At 50.2% G+C, this 21546-nt stretch overlaps 2 protein-coding genes across 2 annotated transcripts; both read right to left on the minus strand.

Annotated features, from left to right (window-relative positions):
- Positions 1–985: 985 nt before the first annotated feature.
- On the minus strand, positions 986–2416 carry C8Q71DRAFT_719276 (uncharacterized protein; the record flags this gene model as incomplete). The annotated part of the gene is made up of 5 exons (XM_047921295.1): positions 986–1098; positions 1133–1411; positions 1870–1886; positions 2122–2202; positions 2355–2416. 5 exons carry the CDS (start codon positions 2414–2416, stop codon positions 986–988), a joined length of 552 nt encoding a protein of 183 aa, XP_047784305.1.
- A 370-nt stretch (positions 2417–2786) lies between these two features.
- On the minus strand, positions 2787–4280 carry C8Q71DRAFT_719277 (uncharacterized protein; the record flags this gene model as incomplete). The annotated part of the gene is made up of 7 exons (XM_047921296.1): positions 2787–3148; positions 3376–3481; positions 3575–3653; positions 3699–3708; positions 3761–3835; positions 3886–4078; positions 4134–4280. The coding sequence occupies 7 exons, from the start codon at positions 4278–4280 to the stop codon at positions 2787–2789; spliced, it is 972 nt and encodes a 323-aa protein (XP_047784306.1).
- Between the last annotated feature and the right edge of the window lie 17266 nt (positions 4281–21546).

A 21546-nucleotide genomic window follows, 5' to 3' on the forward strand; every position in this document is an offset into this window, starting at 1 on the left:
CGGCCTTTGTATCTTCAAGCTCAGGGATCTTGGCCCAACATCTTGGCTCCTAGGAGTCAAGATTGAGCACAATAGGGCGAAGCATTTGCTCTCTTCGCAAACTGCAACCCTGTGGGCACCCCAATGGAGCCTGGCCTTTGTCTCAGCGCAGATATGGCTCCCAAGACATTGTCTGAGGTCAGGGAGATGCAGAATATCCCATACAATTTGCTGTTGCAACTTGTCCAGATATTGCATGCACTGTGTGGGCAACCTGTGGCGGGTTTTACAAAGAACCCCGGCATGACACATGGAAAGCGGTCAAGCACCTCTTCTGGTACATCAAGGGCACCCTGGACTACAAGCTCACCTACTCCCCTTCATCCGGTTCCGAGCTTTTTCAAAAAGCCTCCTACACCAATGCTGACCATGCTGGCTGCCCCATTGCAACATTGGGAACAGACTATCCCAGCTCTGGCAAGACCATGGAAGACAATGTATGTCAGATATAACAGACTGATACTTACTCTGAACTCGCTCTGTTTTCGCCAGCAGAATTAAGCCAGGATTCCAACAGACTTCACAGGCTTGAAAGACTGTTTCTGTCTGACAATGGACAAGTAAGCTGTCGATGGACCAACTGTTGTACGTCGGGGCCGTGAGGCCTTGTCGTTTGTACATCAGATGTGTATTGAGGTATCATAAAGCACAGTCAATTAATGACATTGTCCTGCATTGACTGTCATTGAGACCGCCTGACCGTACTGACAACAACTTGGTCCTGTAAGAGATGAGTAGTTCTAACTTTGTATGACACAACAGCCTGCCAGCAGAATGCTCTGTGTTGCGCATGATCGCCTTTTCCAATACCGTGACAATGAAACATTCATACTGATCCTTTGTACTCAGATCACTCAGTGGAACACTGCGGAGCAATCATTGTATTGCTATATTGACATTACAACATGCAAAAAAACACTACAGATTACATACGGCTACCACACGCTCAGGCAGTGGCCTGGTTTGCATCTGCCCCCGTGCCTGACATGTTCATCTGTGGACCCGGGTTTGCATTCACCTCCTCAGAGTCCGGCGGAATTGTGGTTGCCACTGCCAGCACTGACTCGGATGTTAGGGCTTCAACAGGGCTCACTAGAAGTGCCGCCTTCTGCCTGCAGAATTGTGCTGTCCTGAAGTTCACGTTGCAAGTAGGCACACTTGGCAGCACTCATGGCTCCCAAGAATCCAAAGGTTGTTACACCAATTGCAGTGGATTCGAGACACTCTCCAAAGATGCGGCTCCCATGCAAGTTGTTAGGCAGCACTTCTTGCAGCACGTTGAACCAGTTGTGGACTACATGGTAGACCTGCGCTGACTTGCACAAGTTGCTGAATTTGGTGTGAGTGTCGCACCTGAAAGGCTGAACAGTACCTAGAGAATGAAGGAAAATCAATACACAATCCTCAAATTAGATAGAACATTCAACGTACATGTGTCACAGCATATGCAATTATCACAGCAGTGACCTGTGTTATTGTTGGCTGCAGTGCGCCTCAGAGCGATTCCAAAGGCCTAAGTCGAGCTCTGTAAAGTCTTTATATTCAAGAAAGCGAAGATACACACCTAAGTCGAGCTCTGTAAAGTCTTAGGGACTTAAAGCTCGACGAGGGGACTGTCTACGGCCTGTGTTACGTAATACAGCCACATCTGTATAGTAGAACAGCCACAAAGTCGAAATCAACAAACAAGTGAAAAGCGAGTGAATGCAATGGTTCAAATCCCAGAAGTGTCAAACATTATGTAAATGGTAGACTGAATGGAAAGAGGTCGAGGGGTTATAGTATGCACGGTACAGTAATGGCGTCCATGTAGAATAAAGGAGAACACACCAGGACACATATTATGACTTGGACAGAGCAATGGAGCTCAGAATAATCCGCAGAAATGCGGAATAAATTCGAGCTCAACAGTTATGCCATGCAACTCAGCATTACCAGCATGTTTTGCAGTACCCAAAGTTGCTGGTTTGGACAGCCCAGTTTGCATATGGAATGCAGCAGTTGGACCCATGAAGATAAAGATGAGAGACACACCTGCACAATCAGGCAGCCTCAGAGGAGGCCAACCCAACGCATACTAACAGGGTCGTAGTGTCCAACCCAGGGTCACCGTCAATCATCACCTCGATCTCCCACATGACCAACCTTATCAGCGCTAGATACCTGATAGGGTAGTCAGACCTAAGATGCTCGCATGCACAATTCTCATTGCACCCCGGGGGACCCCGTAGGTCCTCCGCCCTTTTCCTCTTTCCGGTAGTAATCCCCGTTGACCTAGTCCCTCTACTGTAAAATCCCTTCAGCCACTGATGCACCTCAGCCACTGCAGCCACCTCAGCCACTTCAGCCACCTCGGCCACAGCCGCCACAGCCACATTGTGCATGACGTCGGCGCAAGTTCCCCTTACATGCCACATAATATATCATTCTATTCGCGTTTTTTTGTAGCATGTTGTCCCTGATGTGTACCATACAGGCTAATGACTTCAGAATGGCTGTACTTGCTCTAAGTGCCAGCACTTCAACTTCACGTGACGAGACCACCACCATGCCTGCTGCCTGCCATCCACTGCCCACCGCCCACGAAGTACCAGACCTCTTGGGATCCATATGTTAGTGCATGGCAGACAAATCAAGCCCATCAGGGCTATGCTTATTCCCCAGATGGCCGTGCAGAACAATATTAATTAATTATGAGGACATATATGCAGCAAGATTGACAGTCCATACAACAAGTACATCACTGCCTACTGGCCCTTATGAGCATGGGGTTTTGAGGCCTGTCCCACACACTTCCCGTCAGGGCCGCACATGATAAAGTTACCACCCCCCTCATTGTTTGTCTTGCTGTTTGTCTTGCACCGTTTGCTCAGCTTCATGGCAGCAGAGGCACCCTGTTTCTTCGACGGTGCAGCAATGTTTGTGAGAGTAGAATCAACAAGGATGGGGTGCCCATCAGCGGCAACAATGCCAGGGTTCTGGGAGGCAGCAGCGGCATTGATGGGGTTTGCAGTCAAGTCAACAGTTGTTGGTGCAGAGGGCAGAGCAGGTGGACATGCCAGCATGGGCCAGCTCAACACTGATAACATTGGGTGCTGGCTGGCACAACCTTGTTGTATGCCAGCACAATGTCGACCAATGCTGGTGTGACATTACCGGGTGATGGTGCAATGTGACGTGCAATGTTTGTGGCCGGCAGAACACTGTTGACGACAGGTGTAGGTGTGATGTTTGTGCCTGGTAGGGTACTGTTGACAGGTGTGGGCACGACATTGGTGACGGCAGTGGTGGTGAGAGAGACAGAGGGAGATGTAGGAGTCTGCAAGGAGGACATACCACTACCCCCGCACACCGCTAAGGCCACAGCTAAGGGCATCTCAGGCTCGTCCTTGTCATCAGTTTCCTCAGCCCCAGCAGCATCTGACTCCGGGTGGTCTTTCACCTATTTTGCCCATTCCTCACCCTCCAAACGATGCCAGTGTGTTGTACCTGAAGACCAGCCGGCGGATACAAGCTCCACCTCGATCATGCTCACAAGCTTGCTTGGCGCGCAGAATTTCATGCCCAACGGGTACCCACGGATGATGACATGATGCTTTCGAGTGATAGCCTTGCTGATGTTCACATAATGCATCTGTAGAACACAATTCTTCTTCTACAATGTGGTGTCTACAAGTGACGTGTATGAGCATCAAGTCATACATAGAGCATAAAGACTTACTGAGTTTCTTGAGTACCAAGATCGCAAGCTCCTTCTTTGCTTGGAGGAGTTGTTGCTTGTGAGGTTGCACAACTTCTGTACACATGGTTAGCTAGCTTTTGTCAAGATCTATACATGAACCTTACCAGCTTCCCCACAGACTATATAGGCTTCGAGTTGCGTAGCAAGGAGTGCAAGGGGACAATGCATGAAGAGGTTAAATAACATTGACAGGCCCTCGTGGGTGAAGAAGACGTGCGGCTTTGTCCAGTCCTCCGGTGATCCACGCATGTTGATGGCAAGACTTTGCAGGCCAGTTCTATCAGCTACCTCCAAGAGCTGAAAAGGGTTCAACAAGCCGTATAGTTAAACTACACAATACTCATCCACATACCATCACCTTAGTGGTAGCAATCTTGTCCTGCATGTCATGGTGCACACTGAGCCTGGTTTTGCACTGGGCATAGCACTTACTGTCCCGCACTTCCTGCAAGTTCGACTTGTAGTCCTTTGTAGCCTTCTTCTTCTCTTCCTCGCTCATTGCATTTCACTTATCTGCTAGTTCATCAACAAGGTCGCAGCAGTGAAACTTCTTGGCGCTTTCAGGAAGTGCTCTGCAACAACATGTCAGTGATAGCAGGGACAATAAGCTCAACATACAACATACCATTGTTGTGGTTCTTAACTTCCCCGTGGAGGTATGTGATCCAGTGGTTGATACAGCGGCGGTTCAAGTGTATGTTTGGTTGGTGGAGGATAAGCCAATATAAATCAGCGACCTTTTGCTTCTTGCGCCTGTAACATGAGTGCATGGTCACGACGTATTCCCACACAGCTTCCTGTGCCTGTTGGACTGCCTTGTTTATTGTCTGCCTCCATTCACACCGCTTCTCTGCCTTTGCAAGAAGGTCAGCTGGAAGGGCAGACCGGCTGGTTGTGCTTTTATTCCTAGAACTTTGTGTGCGAGGCACAACATTTGCTGGCTTCTTGGTCATGCACTGAATTTGTTTAAAAAGAGTAAATTTGTGTACAGACATTGTTTCAAATACATTCCGGGGAGATGAATGAGGGGGTGAGAGACACGTTGCAATACTGAGCACTGAGCATCAACAGACTCGGAGTGGTTCAACAATACCAGATTCCCAGCACGTGATCTCCTACTGAGCAAGACAGTCCTCCACCAAACCTAATGGTACTCTGGGATCATCCCATCATTGTAGTGAGCCAACCAAATGATACCAATGATGGCAGGGATTGAAGGTCAGGGGACAGACAGTCAAACACCACGTTCATAGGTACTCCATTTCCGCCCTTGGTGCCCCATGCTCCACAACACGGTCAAGGAAGGACTGCTTGGTGGTAGAGGAGCCATAGATGCGAGCAATATGCATTCGCAACGGTATGTCCCAGCCATGTTGGGCGAGGTAATTGTCAGTGCACGATCCTAACATCGGGATGCTGATGTCATTGTCAATGAAGCGTACATCAACCAAGCTGCGTTTGGCGACACGTGGGGCATAGCGGGAGACCAAAGCTGATGGCCCAGAAGCTGCTGAAGGGTGTGGTATCCTTGGCAATTGCAAACAAAGCAGTGTAGGAGACTTCAGAGCTGATTGGGGCGAGTTACCACCACAACTGTGAGGAGCAGGGACAGCAGCTGTAATATCTCACACTCGCTGCCAGAGGATACTGTGCACCCAGATGACGAGTGAGAAGACTTGCTTCTCACTCGCTTGGCGCCAACCTTTATGAGGTTGACACAGAACACACGCAAACTAGCTAAATACATGAAGTGATGTGATAAGTCTGTAGAGGGTGATATATTTACATAACATGTGACAGCCCATTACACTCCCCCCCACTGGACATGATCCACGGGTCCCAAGAATATTCAGACCAAGGAAAAGGGTGTTGGCTGCAGTGCGCCTCAGAGCAATTCCAAAGGCCTAAGTCGAGCTCTGTAAAGTCTTAAGGACTTAGAGCTCAACGAGGCGGACTGTCTACGGCCTGTGTTACGTAATACAGCCACATCTGTATAGTAGAACAGCCACAAAGTCGAAATCAACAAACAAGTGAAAAGCGAGTGAGTGCAATGGTTCAAATCCCAGAAGTGTCAAACATTATAGAAAATGGTAGACTGAAGGGAAAGAGGTCGAAAAAATATAGTATGCACGGTACAGTAATGGCGTCCATGTAGAATAAAGGAGAACACACCAGGACACATATTATGACTTGGACAGAGCAATGGAGCTCAGAATAATCCGCAGAAATGCGGAATAAATTTGAGCTCAACAAAACGTTGAGTTTGTGAGGCGCCTGCAAGGTTTGTCTTTTTGTGTTATCTCAGTCTGTCTCTCATGCTTGTTGATGCACCTTGCAGCCGCTGAATGGTCCCCACTCTGTAGTATAGTCTCGCGTCAAGTCGATGGAAACAGCGCATTGCTGTCAAGCCCCGCCGCAAGTCAATGTCGAGGTAGTGCAAACGTTCCGTGTGCCTCACCACCGCCCGGGCTTTGCAGACGCGACAGACAAACATTGCCGTTCCCACGCTCAACACAAAGAAGACCGGGGAGTTCGCGACGCGACGTGCAAGGAACCGGCGCAACACTGCACCGCCAGCCAGCTACAACGGGCCTGCGTTGCCCGATGTGCCCGCATCTCAAACGCGAGCAACACATCCGGCCGGCTGGCCGGAGATATTGCCAGTGACGCCGCAAGAGCGTCACGGAGTGCTCTCCGAGGGATGGGGCGAGAGGGGAGAGGCTGAGCGCGGCTGAGCACGCACAAGTAAGGTAAGTCAGCTTGCTCACTCATCCTCAACACCGTGTTTCAAACACATCTGAGGACCAAGGATGCGGAGGTGATGTGCAGTTGTGCGGTCAAACTGCCCGCACCAGGCGACATGCACGCCGACCCACAAGTGGGCAGGGCAAATGCCCCACACACAATGACAGCCAATGAATGGATGCCGCGCGTGCAAGGTCAAGCGCAAGCAAACAGCGGAACGGGTAGGGGCGAGCTCAAGACCGAGCAGGCTGGCAGTGAGCAGACAGGAAGGTGAGTGCGACTATCCTCACCCTATGTGCTCGCGTGTCTCCACACATGCCTCCCTTTGTTCCGGTGCAGGCCCGAGCACTCACTTCCTCTCCATCTTGTCGTGTTCTCGCTCCAAGGGCCACACCACTCCCGGCTTCAAGTTCTCGACACGTCAAGCCCCACCATCTTGCAGTCATGCACTGCAAACTCCCAGTTCACACATGGCAACCGGCAGTGGGCAGGGTAAATGCCCCAAACACAAGTTACAACGACAGCTGACCGACGGGCGCGATGTGCGCAGCACAGGCTGCACAAACCGTGACCGAGGATGCAACGCTCGCGATCGCCCGTCCGCATGCGGACGCGACACACTCTCGTCCATGCAATCGCCTTCGTCCTCGCCTCCTCGCCGCCTGACCCTCGCCTCCTCGCCCGCCTGACCCCCGCCAATACCCACACCCGCAGCAACCCGCGAGACCCGCGGATGACCTGTACCCACTGGGTGGGTATGGGTACAGATAAGCCTCTGGACACCCGGGGATTTCCCCAGGCAATTGACTACCTGAGGCTCTTGCACACTCACTGTCTTACCGTGTCACTCAGCGCTCATCTACTATGCCTCGTTTGATATGTAGTAGTAATAGTGAATAAATCCAATATATATAACCTTGTGCCGCGTTTTTGCCTAGGGCACTTGTTGATCAAACATCAAGACCCCTTCCTGACAGTGACAAATCGAGACGTAGATCTCAAATGTCTCGGCCTGGCAGAACAAGGTACACCTCATGTGGTGCACGGCGCTAGTACAGACTGTACAGTAGCCAGCGCACAATTATGTATGAGCCACCCTGTAAGTAGTGTGGATTTTGTAACACGGTTTTGCACTAACCACCGTGATTTATGTATGATCCTGCCAGCATCTGGTGTCGCCTTAGTGGCTTGAAGCCAGGATCATTGTCAATGCAACCTGGCCCCAGCCTACTCTGACCACAGAGAATCCCTCAGTCTACTACGAATGGCTGCAGCGCAATCAGAAGGCACAAGGGTCGATCTGTCTTTGCCTGACGTCATGCGTCAAGGCGGCTGTCAAAAGCAAGGCGACCAGCAAGGCGCTCTATGACAAGCAGACTCCTGCTGGTGTTTACAAGGAGTTCAGGACAGCGATCAATGCTCAGATCCCTCCGAACGAGCACCCAAACCCGACGTTTGCTAACATCGCAGCTGCTTTTGACAAGCTTGCAGGCAAAGGGATCAACATCCCTGCTCCATTGCGGGTGCTAAATGTGCTGCCCTCCTGGTATGACACCGTCGTCACCACGATCCTCCAAGCCAAAGAGCTTACGGAGATGAAGATCAACTATGTCTGGGAGTCTGTTGTCATTGCCTACGAGCAAGGTGGCAAGCAGGCATCATCTTCACAGAGCGTGAAGAAGATCTCTGCCGTTAAGCGTAAGCACGGCGAACCAAACTTCAACCAGCAGCAGCAGCACCAGGATGGCAGCAGCAGCAGCGGTGCAAAGGAAGGTCAAGGCAAGGGCAAAGTTAAGTCCTGCGCCAACCAGGGAGATCATACAGATTCTGCGCATCTTGCCTCGCAGGCGTCGATAGTGGGTCCTACCACCTCCAAAGTTGTTGATATAGCGCCTTTGGGCAGCAAGTCTCACACCGTCACCACCTGTCCCGCCAAAACCGGCCACAGCAAGAATGCTCACCAGTGGCTCAAGAGTGCCCTTGAGCTCGCCAAAGACATCGACGTCCCTGGCACCTCACAGCATCTCACAACGTTGGCTGAGGTTGTTGACAATTCCGCTCGCATTAAGGAGTACCTCTCCGACTCGGAGTCAGAGTCTCGGGCATCCAAACGCTCTCGTCATGGATCTGAAGTAGGCCATGCAATCAACGCGATCATGGACGGGACGTACAACTCGTATGACAAGGATGAAGGTCCTACAACTCAGGATCCACTTGATTGGGGATCAGATGGTCAGTACAACATTGATGATGAGCTGGCTAACGCCGCCGGCTTGGGGGAGGACTTTGATGCCGGGTCAGTCCCTTCAGCTTCTATTCCCAAGCAACCTACTAACCCTGCGCTTCATGCAGCCGCATGTAGTAGTAGATGCACTAGGTCTACTTTAAAGAGATGTAGTATTTGCAGTCGTAGTCGCAGTGTAACGAATGAATGTATCCGTAGTTCATTGCACAAATCAGTTGGTTGTCGGCATTCGCGCAATTTCGCTGTGTGCACCAAATGTAAGGGAAAAGCTAAGGCTTGGCATGAACCAGAGCCGGTTGAGTCGTCTGACTCCTGGATGTTGGACTCTGGAGCATCATTACATTTTTCCAACAATTTAGATGGTTTTGCTGAGATTGAGGACCTCAGTGAGCCAATCGTCTTGTCGACCGCAAATGGCTCTGCCGTATGCACAAAGCGAGGGACAGTCTTCTTGAACTTCGAGAATGATGATGGTAGTCATACAATGACCAGACTATTCCCCGTTTATTACTTCCAAGGTCTTCATCAACGTCTCCTATCCATGGGAACATTCATCTGTGAAGGAATGACAGTGCGCGGTGGTGCGCAGCACGTCAACCTCTATGAACAAGGAGCGCGTGAACCACTATATGTGTTCAAGCCACGGCACCCTAGTTTGACAATATTCAAAATACAGTCCTTGCCTTCACAGGACGCAATGAATATCCATCAGACAGTTTATTCTGTTGATTACCACACTATGCATCGCCGCCTAGGACATCCTTCTAAGGACGTACTACGGCAAGCACAGAAACACACTGAGGGTTTCCCACCTTCGATAGAGTTCCCTAGAGGGGATTCTATATGCCCAGGATGTGCGGAAGGGAAAATGCATAACAAAGCATTTCTGCCATCTACGTTGAGAGCAACAGAGCCCTTCGAGCTCATTCACTCTGATGTGAAGTTGTTTCCCATTGACTCCTACCATAAGTATAGGTACTACATCCTGTACTATGATGACTACACTTCCAATGCATGGACAGTGAATCTGCGCAACAAGAGTGCTGCGATCACGGCCACGCATCAATTCTTAGCCATGGCTAAGAACCAGTATGGCAAGAAGGTTAAGAAGTGGATGTCAGATGCTGGGGGAGAATACAAGTCTGAAGTGTTTGACAAGATGCTGAAAGACGAGGGTATCCAGATCCTGCAAAGTTTGCCGCACACTCCTCAGGAGAATGGCAGAGTGGAGCGACTCAACAGGACCATAATGGACAAAGCTGAGGCCATGCGCCATGTCTACCTGAATCCTGGTGGGAATTTGTGGTTGAGCACGCTGTTCATCTCTACAACAGGACACCAGTCTGACGTCTCAAATGGTGTACCCCCTATGAGATGTCAAATGGCGAGGCTCCCAGCATCAAGCACCTAAGAATATTTGGGTGCGGCACATATGTATTCATACCAAAAGATGTGCATCACAATACACTATCTCGGAAATCTGAGTTAATGGTGTACCTTGGAGTTGCCCCTGGTGGGCATGGGGCGCAATTCATGCGCAGCCCTAATAATGTGCTTTACACTTCATCAAACACTCTGTTTGATGTTCCCAAAATGCCCGGACATGAAACGGCGAGGCAACACTAGGTTGCAATCTGCACCTAGCTAGACCTGACCAAGTGGGTCACCAACCCACTTCTCAGGAGAATTATGATGACAATGACAATGATCATCCCTCTCATCACCTTCCAAAGGGAGCGGACAATGAGCGTGACGATGCTCAGGAGCAGCCTAGGGCGCCCAGTCCAGTTCTGCCGCCTCAACCTCCGGAAGAGCCAGTGCGCGATTATGCGCCGCAGCACTCAGGGAGAGAGTGGAAGCCAGTAACCCGCCCAGGCAATGTCTATGGGGAGAAACGGACCCCCATAGAAATATACAAAGAGATCAAAAAGAAGGGGCAATAGAAAAAGATTGTCGGAGAAGAGCCAGGTAGCTCCCGCTCTCAACCACAGTCAAGGCAGCAACCAGTTCCTGGACCTAGTTCTGCGCCTGATCCACAGCCAGACCAACCTTCTGGATCCTCCTCGGGCTCTGACGACGATGAAGTCGAAGAGTTACTCATGGCACAACTATGCCGGGAAGGGGGAGTAGGATTGGTTAACATGCTGCTTGCAAAAGTGCTACCACTAGTTGACCAAGATTCTCCGAAGTCCAGCATACGCAAATGGACATTCCGTGATATCTCAAAGCTACCTAAAGAGGAGCAAGAGAAGTGGAAAGCTGCGTGTCGCCGCGAAGAGTTAGAGGCTCTGCACAAGCGTGGTGTTTATGAGTTGGTTGACCATCCTAAGGGACGTAGGGTTACCAAAAACCACTGGGTCTTCGACGTCAAAACTGATGGTCGAAAGAAGGCTAGACTAGTCGCAAAAGGCTACTCCCAGATTGAAGGCCTTGATTATGATCAGGTTTTCTCTCCAGTCATTCACTTTGAGACCATGTGCCTTATACTCACACTAGCTGCGCTCAAGGGCATGCACATCTCTGGACTTGATGTCCATAATGCATACCTCTATGGTAAACTCAATGAGGAGATTTACATGGAGCAGCCTGAACACTTTAAAGCCAAAGGCCAAGAGCACAGAGTCCTCCGGCTATTGTGTGCTCTCTATGGACTCAAACAGGCAGGGTTGGTGTGGTGGCGCACCCTGAATGAGTCTCTCAAGGAACTCGGCTTTACACGCCTTGTATCCGATGCCGGAATTTTCATCTATAAGACAAAAGACGGACATTTCGTCCTAGTCATTGTCTATGTGGATGATGCCCTCTTTTGTGGCAAAGACAAGTCCCTTGTAGCCAAACTCAAAAACTGCTTCATGAAGAATTGGGAGTGTCACAACCTAGGCAATGTCAAGGAGTTCTTGTGTATGCGCATTACTCGGAAAGGCGACAATATTCATCTCGACCAAACTGCCTACCTTGAGACTGTGCTGCAGCGCTGTGGCATGCAAAATGCAAAGTCTGCGCCTACTCCACTCCCTGTGGGTCACAAACCTGAGCCGCACACTTGCCTGGTTGATCATGCGCTTTGAAGCCAGTGTTAGGGATAGAGGCTTGATAGCCTCAGAGTGCACAGAAACTCGTTAGAAGTGTTTACTTACCAAGTGGCTGCATTGGTGAAGGTTTGTTATGTGCTTCTCTTACTCTCCTTATCTTTCCTTTATTCCACTCAATGGATATCAATGTAGCGCTTTCATTGTGCTATTACCAAGGTATTGATTACCGACGTTTTGATGCTTTAGAAGCACTTGTTACTGTATCTACTAAACGGACTATTACCGAGTTTCTAGTCTGTTCTTACTCATTATGACCAGATGCTTTCAGTACTGATACAAGAGCTATTGTATGCTCGGTAGATGGTGGTTATTACTGATCAATTACCGAGTTATCATGGTTTTGTATTGGCATAGAAAGGAATGGCTGTGCGACAATTACCAAGCCATTCCCGAAGCTGTGTTGAATGGCTGTGCTATCCTTAGGCTGTACATCGAAAATGCGGACTCTTGCATGCCTCGGTAATGCCTCGGGAATCATAGTCCTGAAACAGTGGCTGTACTAGGATGACTCGGTAACATAACTTGCCTTGTTGGAAACAATGAAGTGTAAGGCTATGATCCTATTGTTCTCCTAGAATGGCCTCTGAAGCGGTGTAAATGAGTCAAGGACATGTACTATACACTTCTACGACACTCCTTGATTTTCTATATACTTCCATGTAGCTCCATTGGCTGTGTCCTTGGGAATGGCATAAAAGGCCATTCCCGAGCATGGTCAAGGAAATCTATCTTCAATCCACCATCTACTCTTCACTGAAACACACCCTGTGTGCCACTCAAAGTCTTACTTTGCCCCGAGTGCTAAGTTAGCCATACTAGCCACTCAACCACTCTCACCGAGTTCTTACCGACGCGCTCTAAGACCTGCGACAGTGAAACCTTACTGAGTACAGTCCTCGCGCTACCAGTAAGGTTTAAGTAACTCATTGACTGACTTCACAAGTTGGGTTCAGTAAGAGAAAGTGCTTAGTCATCATCTACTTCTTTAAACCTGTTACCAACATCAATAGATCTAGCACGTCTCAGTGGCATTACTATAATTAAAGTGGTTAGCCTAACCAGCAACTCACTTGACACTAAAGCAAGCCTTATAGCCATTAGCTGGCTGAGGATTAATTGCCTTAGTGAGCCCCTCTTGAAGCACGGCCTCGCACTGCTACATTAGGGTTTTGTAACTTGCCATCGTCACTGTGCAGTCAAAGCTAGCTGTTCAGACTTCCATTCAACTTCTGTTGTGTGACTTCAAAACCGCAAAAGCCCATTCCTTCGGAATCAACCTCTGGATACTAATCCTCTGTATTCAGACTTCATCCTCTATTCTAAAAAGCTCTAAACCTCGGCAATAATCCCCATTCATTGCCGACTCAAATCCATTCTTAGCTTACTCTTCCCAGTTGAAGAGCAGTACTGCATACTTGTATAGCAGCACTGACTAAAGTCCCACCCTCTTTTTGTATTCGTTGTTGAATCGGTATCCTCATTACAGCTCAACTTTGCACCGTCTCGGTAACTGCATTGCCAAAGATTACCGAGGACTTTACCGTTTGTTACCGCTTTATATAGGCAATACAAATCCCTATCACCGAGGTTACTATTCCTATTGACTCGGCAATAAACTCGGTAACTAGCTGTCTATAAACAAAAACAGAACCATAACAGCAACCCATGGGCCCCTGTAGTGCTTGTCCAGCAGTAAAAGATGGTATCTCATAATCAAATAGTCAGTATTAGGGTCTGTCACAGTTTCACATCTTCCAAGGTAATCCTGAGGTGTGCATCTCAGTACTTTGCAATAGCTGTTCCATAAAATTGACCAGACATTCCCTTTTGTTAGCCACTGTTGATATGCTACAATAAAAGATACATTACTGTTATCATGTCAAGTTGACAAGGACATCCTTGTGTGTATGGTGGGTGATGTATGTGCTATTGTGGTGCAATTAGATTGGGAGGAAGCTGACCTATGCTTTCTAACTCATAATGGCAGCTCCTGTAGTGCCATCTCAAACTCCTTTGTCAGTCACCTGTTGCAGGCTCATCACTGGACAAAGATTGGTACAAGCAATGCAACAAGATCTTTGAGGTGAATGCAAACCTGTATTACCAGCATAACTCCATTGAACTTGCCTCATTGTTTGCTTTAATAATTCCTAACTTTTATCAGAGTGGTCACAATCACACCTAGGTGACAAACTACACAAAAGTATAGCTATGATGATGGCTAGTAAATGATGCTGATATGATCTGCAAATGCTGATTTCTGTGACAGTTATTGTTATATGGATGGCACAATCCTACATTTTGCCTATGACTCAAATGAGTTGTTTTTTTAGCCTGAGGGATGTTGCTGACTGAATTTCACTTGTTCTCAGAGCAAGCACAATCCATGAGCATGAAGTTTGAACTTTGTCACAGGGAAATCATATGAGGTAGGCCAATGGATGTATACTTCTCCCCTTAGACAGGCAATATCACAACTGAGCTTACAGGCTTGCCACAATTATGTGTTCTAACATGACTGAACATGATACATCCTTTAAGGTTCTGTTATCCTTATGGACCCCTGCTCTCCATTCTCTTGTGCAATGTGCAAGATTCATTGATGTATAGAGCCTGTTATTTTATTACCCATATTTCTGCTGTCGTGCAACCTACATAGCGCTATATTGGTGTACACTTGGACAAACAGTCCTGATGATCATATATGTCAGTGAAGTATAGTTGGCCAGTACAACACTGCACTGTAAGGTTTATGTACTTGCCAAATAATCATCATCCAACATGACAAGTAGTATTGACTGCATGTAGATATACCCATGATTCTACCCATACCCACGGGCACCCATGACACCCATGCAAAACCCATACCCATGGCATGGATATGCAACCCATGTGGGTATGGGTATGGTATGCTGCCAGACACCTGTGGGTATACCCATATAATGCACTAAGGGCAGGTCCAGAACGAGTCACAACTACCTAGCCAATAGGAGTACAGGGGAGTGAGTCATGACAAGTCAGGGACCGAGCCATAAGCAATGAGTCATGTATGAGTAAGGGACGAGTCGTAACAAGTCATACTGAGTCAGAGATCACGAGAACTGCCCAGGTTGGACCGGAGCAAATGGCGAAGGAGTCCAAAGACTGTAAGTGTAACATCATGGGGTTGGGCCCATGCTAGGGTAGTACAATGGTTAGGCACAACAAAGAAAAACAAATGTTGACATAACAAATGTCTGGATTGCGTACATGTGCCGGCGTTTCCCACAGCGCTGTGTGGATCTGCTGCTCCATGCCATGTGGCCATTGTACGTCCAAGGTTTACTTTCATGTCTTCTTGTGACGGGTAGGCAATACTATGCCAGCCCTAGTAGATTAGATTATGAACTGTCTAGTGTAGATTAGATTAGATTGTCTATACTTAGCCATCTGCCTTCCTAATTGGGAAGTAATCTATTCTTACACCTGAACTACCACATTGAACCCTGCACTGTCCGAGTAAGATTGGCCTCGTCCACATCCATCCAACGAACACAAGCGCGCGTGACAGAAAGCGCCATAAACACTGTAAATCTATAGGCAATATGTCTGTCCTCTTTATTGTGTATCTGACAACGAGAAAATCCTTTTTTGGTCCCTAAGAACAGAAAATTGTTTGTGCGGAAGCAGTAGAACCGGGTGCTGCGATGTAGTGTAGTTTTGCAGGTAACTCTACAGACGGAAGGAACAAAGTGCCCGTGCCACACGAGGGGAGGCGAGAAGGCTGCTCGCACATCCGGCGGCCGGTCTGTTGATTTTGCAGGATTGCAACGCGCTTGGAAGCTGAACGTGTAAAACACTGTTGGTCTGTAAAAGGCAAGGCACAAGATAATTACAGAAAAGAGCCTGGTCTGAGAGCCAGCCTAGTCTGAGTGCCGGTATTTCGTGCTTTCCACTCCGCGCTCAGTTGGCTCGATGTGCTTCAGGCTCCCCACGACCTGTGAGGAGCGACGGAATTGAAGCTGCCGCAGTTGACCCACCCATCCACGCAGCTCACTGGTCGTCACTTCCAGGTCCCGGACTCGTCCATTTTGAGTCGCGCAGTCCAGGCCACTGGTGAGAGGGCGGGCTCAGGCTGTGCTCTGCGATCGCATCTCAAATTTCACACACACTCAGATTCATCTCTCTCAAATCACGCGGCGATGTATTGAAGTCAGTCTCTGATCAAACATACGTAGTAAGTACCTGGAAGATCGCCCGTCTTGCCATGCACCCGCTCGGCGCTAGTGCACATATATCTAGTACCCGGACATGCATCCACCGAGACTTACAGTCTTGTGTCAGCCCGGCTGTGTGCATCCCCGCTCTCTCGCACACTCACCAGCTCACCACTGAGAGCCTAACTCTTGTACATGTGGACCTCCTATTGGGTTGCATCCGAGTCCCAGTACTACGTCACAGGATAACTCCTCGGAGTAACGCCGAGTCACAGCGTGTCACATTGGATGGGTATGGACGAGGCCAATCTTACATTCAGCCCTTCTCAACCTGCGCTCCACTATTTCATAATCTAATCCATTAGGGCTGGCAATGTGCTGCCCGTACGTCACAGACGTGCCCGAGGCGGTCACCTGTGTGTGCACCCTGGATGACTTGGACCCAGCTACAAGGTGATCACCGTCCAGTTGGCGAGAAAGGTTCTGCTCACGGCCATTGCACGCAGAGTGTATGCTGTTGACGAGAGAAAGGTAAAACCTGTCACCTGTGCATTGGTCCGAGCTCATCTCTGTTTTCAGATGTTCCTTGGCCTTGCACATGACATCAACGACGGCATTTCTGCTGGAGCGGCAGCGGCAGTCTTCGAGGATGATGCCCATTGACGCTCCTGGTTGGTGGAAGTGTGCGTAGCTATCTTCTGACCAACTGACTACTACTGAACTACAGTTGAGCCATGTCCTCACCGTCAAAATCCCCGGTAGCTGGTACAGCAACCCAAATTCTCCATGCCAGATTCTCTTCAGTTCCTTCACTTGGCCTTCTGCCTACCTTGACCATCCGATTTAACCAAGTGCTTGTACTGCATCTTGGGTCAGCCGTGATTAGTGCATTGCAGGGGTAGGGTCGACCCGCAGGGGTCACGGGTAGGGGTACACGAGGGTAGGGGTACGGGTAGCCATTTCCGTACCCCCGTACCCGACCATTACCCTTTATGGAAAGTCGCAATGTCAGCCTTCGGGGACTCACCACTCACTCAGATCTTGACATCAGGAAAAACGTTCGTGTCTTAAGTGGTCTTGTGGAGAGCCAAAAGTGACATTATGTGTCACTATGTTCCACAAGAGCCTTAAGGTAAGTCGATTTCTTAAATTGTCTTACTTAAGTTCCATTAAGTAACCAAAGTAAACACTCATTCCAAGCAAGAATGATGTTTTTTCATCATTACTGGGGTGACTTCTCTCATGATTCTGCTGTGTTTGTGCATATGCTATCATAACAGGCATCCCAGATGCAAAAATGTCGCCCAAAATAATCTGCCATTTCCCAGAATTGAACCCCTGACCTGCTAAACTAATTTCCCACACTCTCAGCACAAACTTGTGACCACTACACCATAGGTCCCTGTGCTTGTTCCCTTCTACAATAACCTATATTGACTATCTTTCTGGACTTAGAGAAATCTGCAATTGCTGCCCCCTGTTAGCCCAGCCCCTGTGCATCCCTGGGCTCTCAGACTGGCCTCATTTCTTCTTGGCACTATCTGTTGCCTTGCAGACCTTGTGTAGACTCATAATTTGCTCAAGGGCAGGCTTCTTGTCTCACTTTGCATGCTTAAGTGTTCTTTTGCTGTCTCTCAACCTTAACAGGTCAAATATGTCCAAATCCCTGACAATATGACTTTGACCACAGCATCTGTTGTAAATAGGGTAATATACTCATAATCACAGGGAAAAACAAATAATCTTTATTTGTACCCCATTACTGTTGCCAGATATAGTATGTGTTAACTTGTCAGGTGAAATCTTGGTGAAGTCTTCATATTGAGCAATCTGACATCTCATCATGCATATTTTCTAGTTAAGAGGTCATTTTCCAACTAATGTGTACTTATGTGTCTTAATCTGCAGAACTAAAGTTGCATATCTTCCAACTTGGGCACAAGACAAATTTCTCAAAGGTACTATAATTAACTTCAGCAGTCTTCATGCACATGGTGCACTTAATTGAGGAACACAAGTTGTGAAAGATTGAATAAGATCAGGTGTTCTTCATTCAAGACTGCTGAAGTTAGAAGTGTTTTTCCTGATGGATCTGCAGCTCTTACTGTTTACGGCGAACCAAGCCAGGCCCCGCTAGAATAAAATACACATTTGTACAAATTATATGCTTGCATAAGCCTCAGGCTGAGTCACATTGCTACCCCAAAAGCCTCGCACCCCTCAAGGGCTCCACAATCCTAACCCCCACCATGTCTGCCAGTGGGAACCGCGTCACATCAGGAAACCGTGCAATCTCTGACGGTATGTGCGTCTGAGAGCCACCCTTCAGAGCCCACCAGAATGCTCCAGACATTGCACCTTGTCAGAACGTTTCAGTGGGCCTCAGTTAGTGTCAGATAGCCCAGTACATCAGAGTGAATGCCTTACCAAAGTATGCCTAAAATGTACATGAATCAATGCTACTTTTGTTGGGAACACTGAAACGATGTATTGAGACCTTATTATAATACATATGTCTACAGTACATGAATGGGATGGGACACGTTTGCGCGGGGACTCATCGGGTCCGCACGCCTCATCTCGTGCATCCTCTCCGCATCCGCACCCGCACCATCATGTTCCCACTCTCCGCGCGCGCTCTCGATCCACGCCCGAAGTCGCGCGCCTCACACCGCTCGCGCAGACACGCCACCTCACAGAGCACGTCCTCTGTCACCATGACGGGCACAACATCGACGAGCATGTGCCTCTCGCAGTCGTCCGCGTCGTCCCTCGCCTTCGACGACCCGCCACGCGAGCTTGACGAGAAGAACAATCTCGAGGAGCAGGAGTGCCGTGGGAGCATGGAGATCTCGCCCGCGAGCTCCGCGCTGCAAAGCTGCACCGCCGCAAGTCCGAGTCGCGAGACTGCACCCCCGCGCCCCTGCCAGCATCCGTCGACTTGGGCTGGCAAGTACGTCCAGATACGAGTCATCCGCGGGTGCGGGTATTGCCGAAGGGAAGGGCTGGTGAGGAGGCGAGGGAATGGGCGCGCGAGTGTGCGAGCGAGAGTCTTCGCTCGTCGCGCCAAGGGAGACCGGGCAGGCGAGACGGTCGTGCTATCTTGCTGTCGACGGCTGTATGATGGCGGGACTTGAGGCGTTGAGGGATCGTAGTGGCACAAGAGGGATGGAGGTAACGGGTCAGCCAATATAAACCCAATCTCGCTCGCCCGCGCCTCCTCTCACGCCTCCGCACCCGTTGCCCGCGCGTGCCCCATCCCCGTTGCGTGCCGGACGTTCGGGCTGGCGGACGGGTCGGGGCCCTGTGGCCGCTCATGAGTCGTAGTGTCGTCCGGGCGGCGGGCGGGTGTACCACTGGGCCCGGGCGGCGGACGGTGTGAATACGGCGAGTCGTATCCGGAGGCGTAGGTATGCGAGGGCCTGCTTGTGGACTGCGTCATTGAGCAGTCGTATGCTCTCTATGTTCAATGTGCGTGAGTGCTCAATCAAAGCAGTTGTGTGTAAGACTGTGAAGTCGAAGTGTGTGTGAGGGAACGTACCGTTTGCAATCATCTCCCAGCACGTCGTATGCTTGGCTCGCCGCGTGAAACTTCTCCTTCGCCCCGGGTTCCTTGTTCACGTCCGGATGGTACTGCCAGCCTACCTGGCAACGCAACGCGGCACCCTCGTATACATCGGCCGTCCTGGAGGGTCAGTCCGTTGAGCTCTCCAAGCCCTCGCAGGGATCGCTCCGCGCCGACGACACATCCAACTTCTTTGCTGGGGAGTTCGAGTCTTAACCCAACAACCAGATGCCTCCGAGCCGAATGCTCCTGCTCCTCGTAATGAAGAACACTGCGAGTGTTCAGTGGGAGGGCGGAGGGCGGGTGGACAGAGTCAGTATCTTACACGCACCTCGTCTCGCACTTCCTCTCCGCATTCACATCCACACTATCTCGTCCCCCTCCTGTGTTCGTTCTCTCCACATCTGTACATCCGGAGCCGCGCGTGCCAGTTGCCCCGGCCGTCGTCTTGGCATGTCAGGGTTAAGTTATAAGGTGTGACGAAGAGTCCGAAGTGGCGGTCGATGAAGACGTCCGCGCAGGCTCGGCCACGTGCATGCGGGAACATTCGGTAGGCCTAGGGTGAGGAGGAGCAGCGTCCAGCAGAGCGTGTGTTGATGTGGATGCGATGAGTCACGACTTGGAGGCGCAGGTTGCGGTTGAAGTGCTAAGCGCCTCAGCCACGACACACGCGCTTGCCCTCCTCTCGCTCTCACAGCACGTCAGCACATGCTCGCCTTGCGCTCGCCCTTGGCCTCAGCGCGCAGCACCCTCATCGTGTCTCTCGCCTGCCTGTCCTTCTTGCCGCCTACCCCGATAATAGTGTCTACGCCCGACCGCAAGACACGTCAGCACGTGGATCGACCTGTCGCGCGCCCACGACTCAGATCGCGTGGCCCAGCAGCCTGGTCATTCTCTCGCTCTCAGCCTCTCACTTGCCTCTCACCCTCCTTCCCCTCCTGTCCGCCCTCATAACTGTACCCTGCTGTAATCTGCTCCACCCTCCCTCCGTCAACCCTCAGGACTTACATGCACCCCGTCCACAAGAGCTGGGGTGTGTGAACCAGTGAGCCGTGTGCCTCAAGAATCGCACGGTGCGCGGCCACAGCAAACTCCAAGACACGCGAAGAGCATCGTTAGAGGCTTGCGAGAGATGGGCAGCCCGCGGAGCCAACAACTGGAGTACTAAGTCAGTGAGTACCTCTGCTTGTCACGACACACGACGACCTACTGACCACCTTGGCAAGTGGAGGCGAACGCGGGGGATACAACCCCACTGTACGTGTGCTTAACGAGCACGAGCGCAGCGAAGATGATCCCGGTGTGTGTGCGCGCCACTGACAGTCCTGTAGGCGTACGTCGAACAAGCCTCAAGGTGTCGCGCGCGCATGGGCACAGCCAGCAAGAGCCCGCTGTACCCAAATATCAGGCATCCCACGCCGACACTTACGGATACCCCGAGGGAAGGTGCGTTTTACATTGACGATCAAGCCGAAGTAGCGTAACCCAGCCCGCCGAGGAAATCCGCACGACGAGTGAGAGCCAGCCGGGCACCCAGCGGCCATGCACCAGTGTGGTACACAAGAGCGTACTAAGCAATAATCCGACAGACTCTGGCTCGACGCGCGTAGGCACATCGAGGATGATCGTGCTGCCCGCCAACCAGCGAAGGAGCCAGGCAATTAAAATGGGCATTCAATCCTTCCCTGACGGACCGGATTGATGAGCCCGCCGGATGCGAGCGCGAGGGGATGTAGGTGCGACAAGCTTAAGCTGTACAAGGCGAGCAGCAAGTGCATAGTGGGCGAGTGTGAGCTCATGTTGCACTGCTACCATGAACCATGATGCGCATGGGCCGGATAGTAGCTCGTACGATTGTACCGTATAGCTAGGGTACAACAAATATATTTGTGTTATATCTGCTCTCTGGCGTATCTGACATG

Source organism: Rhodofomes roseus (assembly GCF_022264815.1).
Source record: "Rhodofomes roseus strain CIRM-BRFM 1785 chromosome Unknown C8Q71scaffold_1, whole genome shotgun sequence".
Taxonomy (NCBI): Eukaryota; Fungi; Basidiomycota; class Agaricomycetes; order Polyporales; family Fomitopsidaceae; genus Rhodofomes; species Rhodofomes roseus.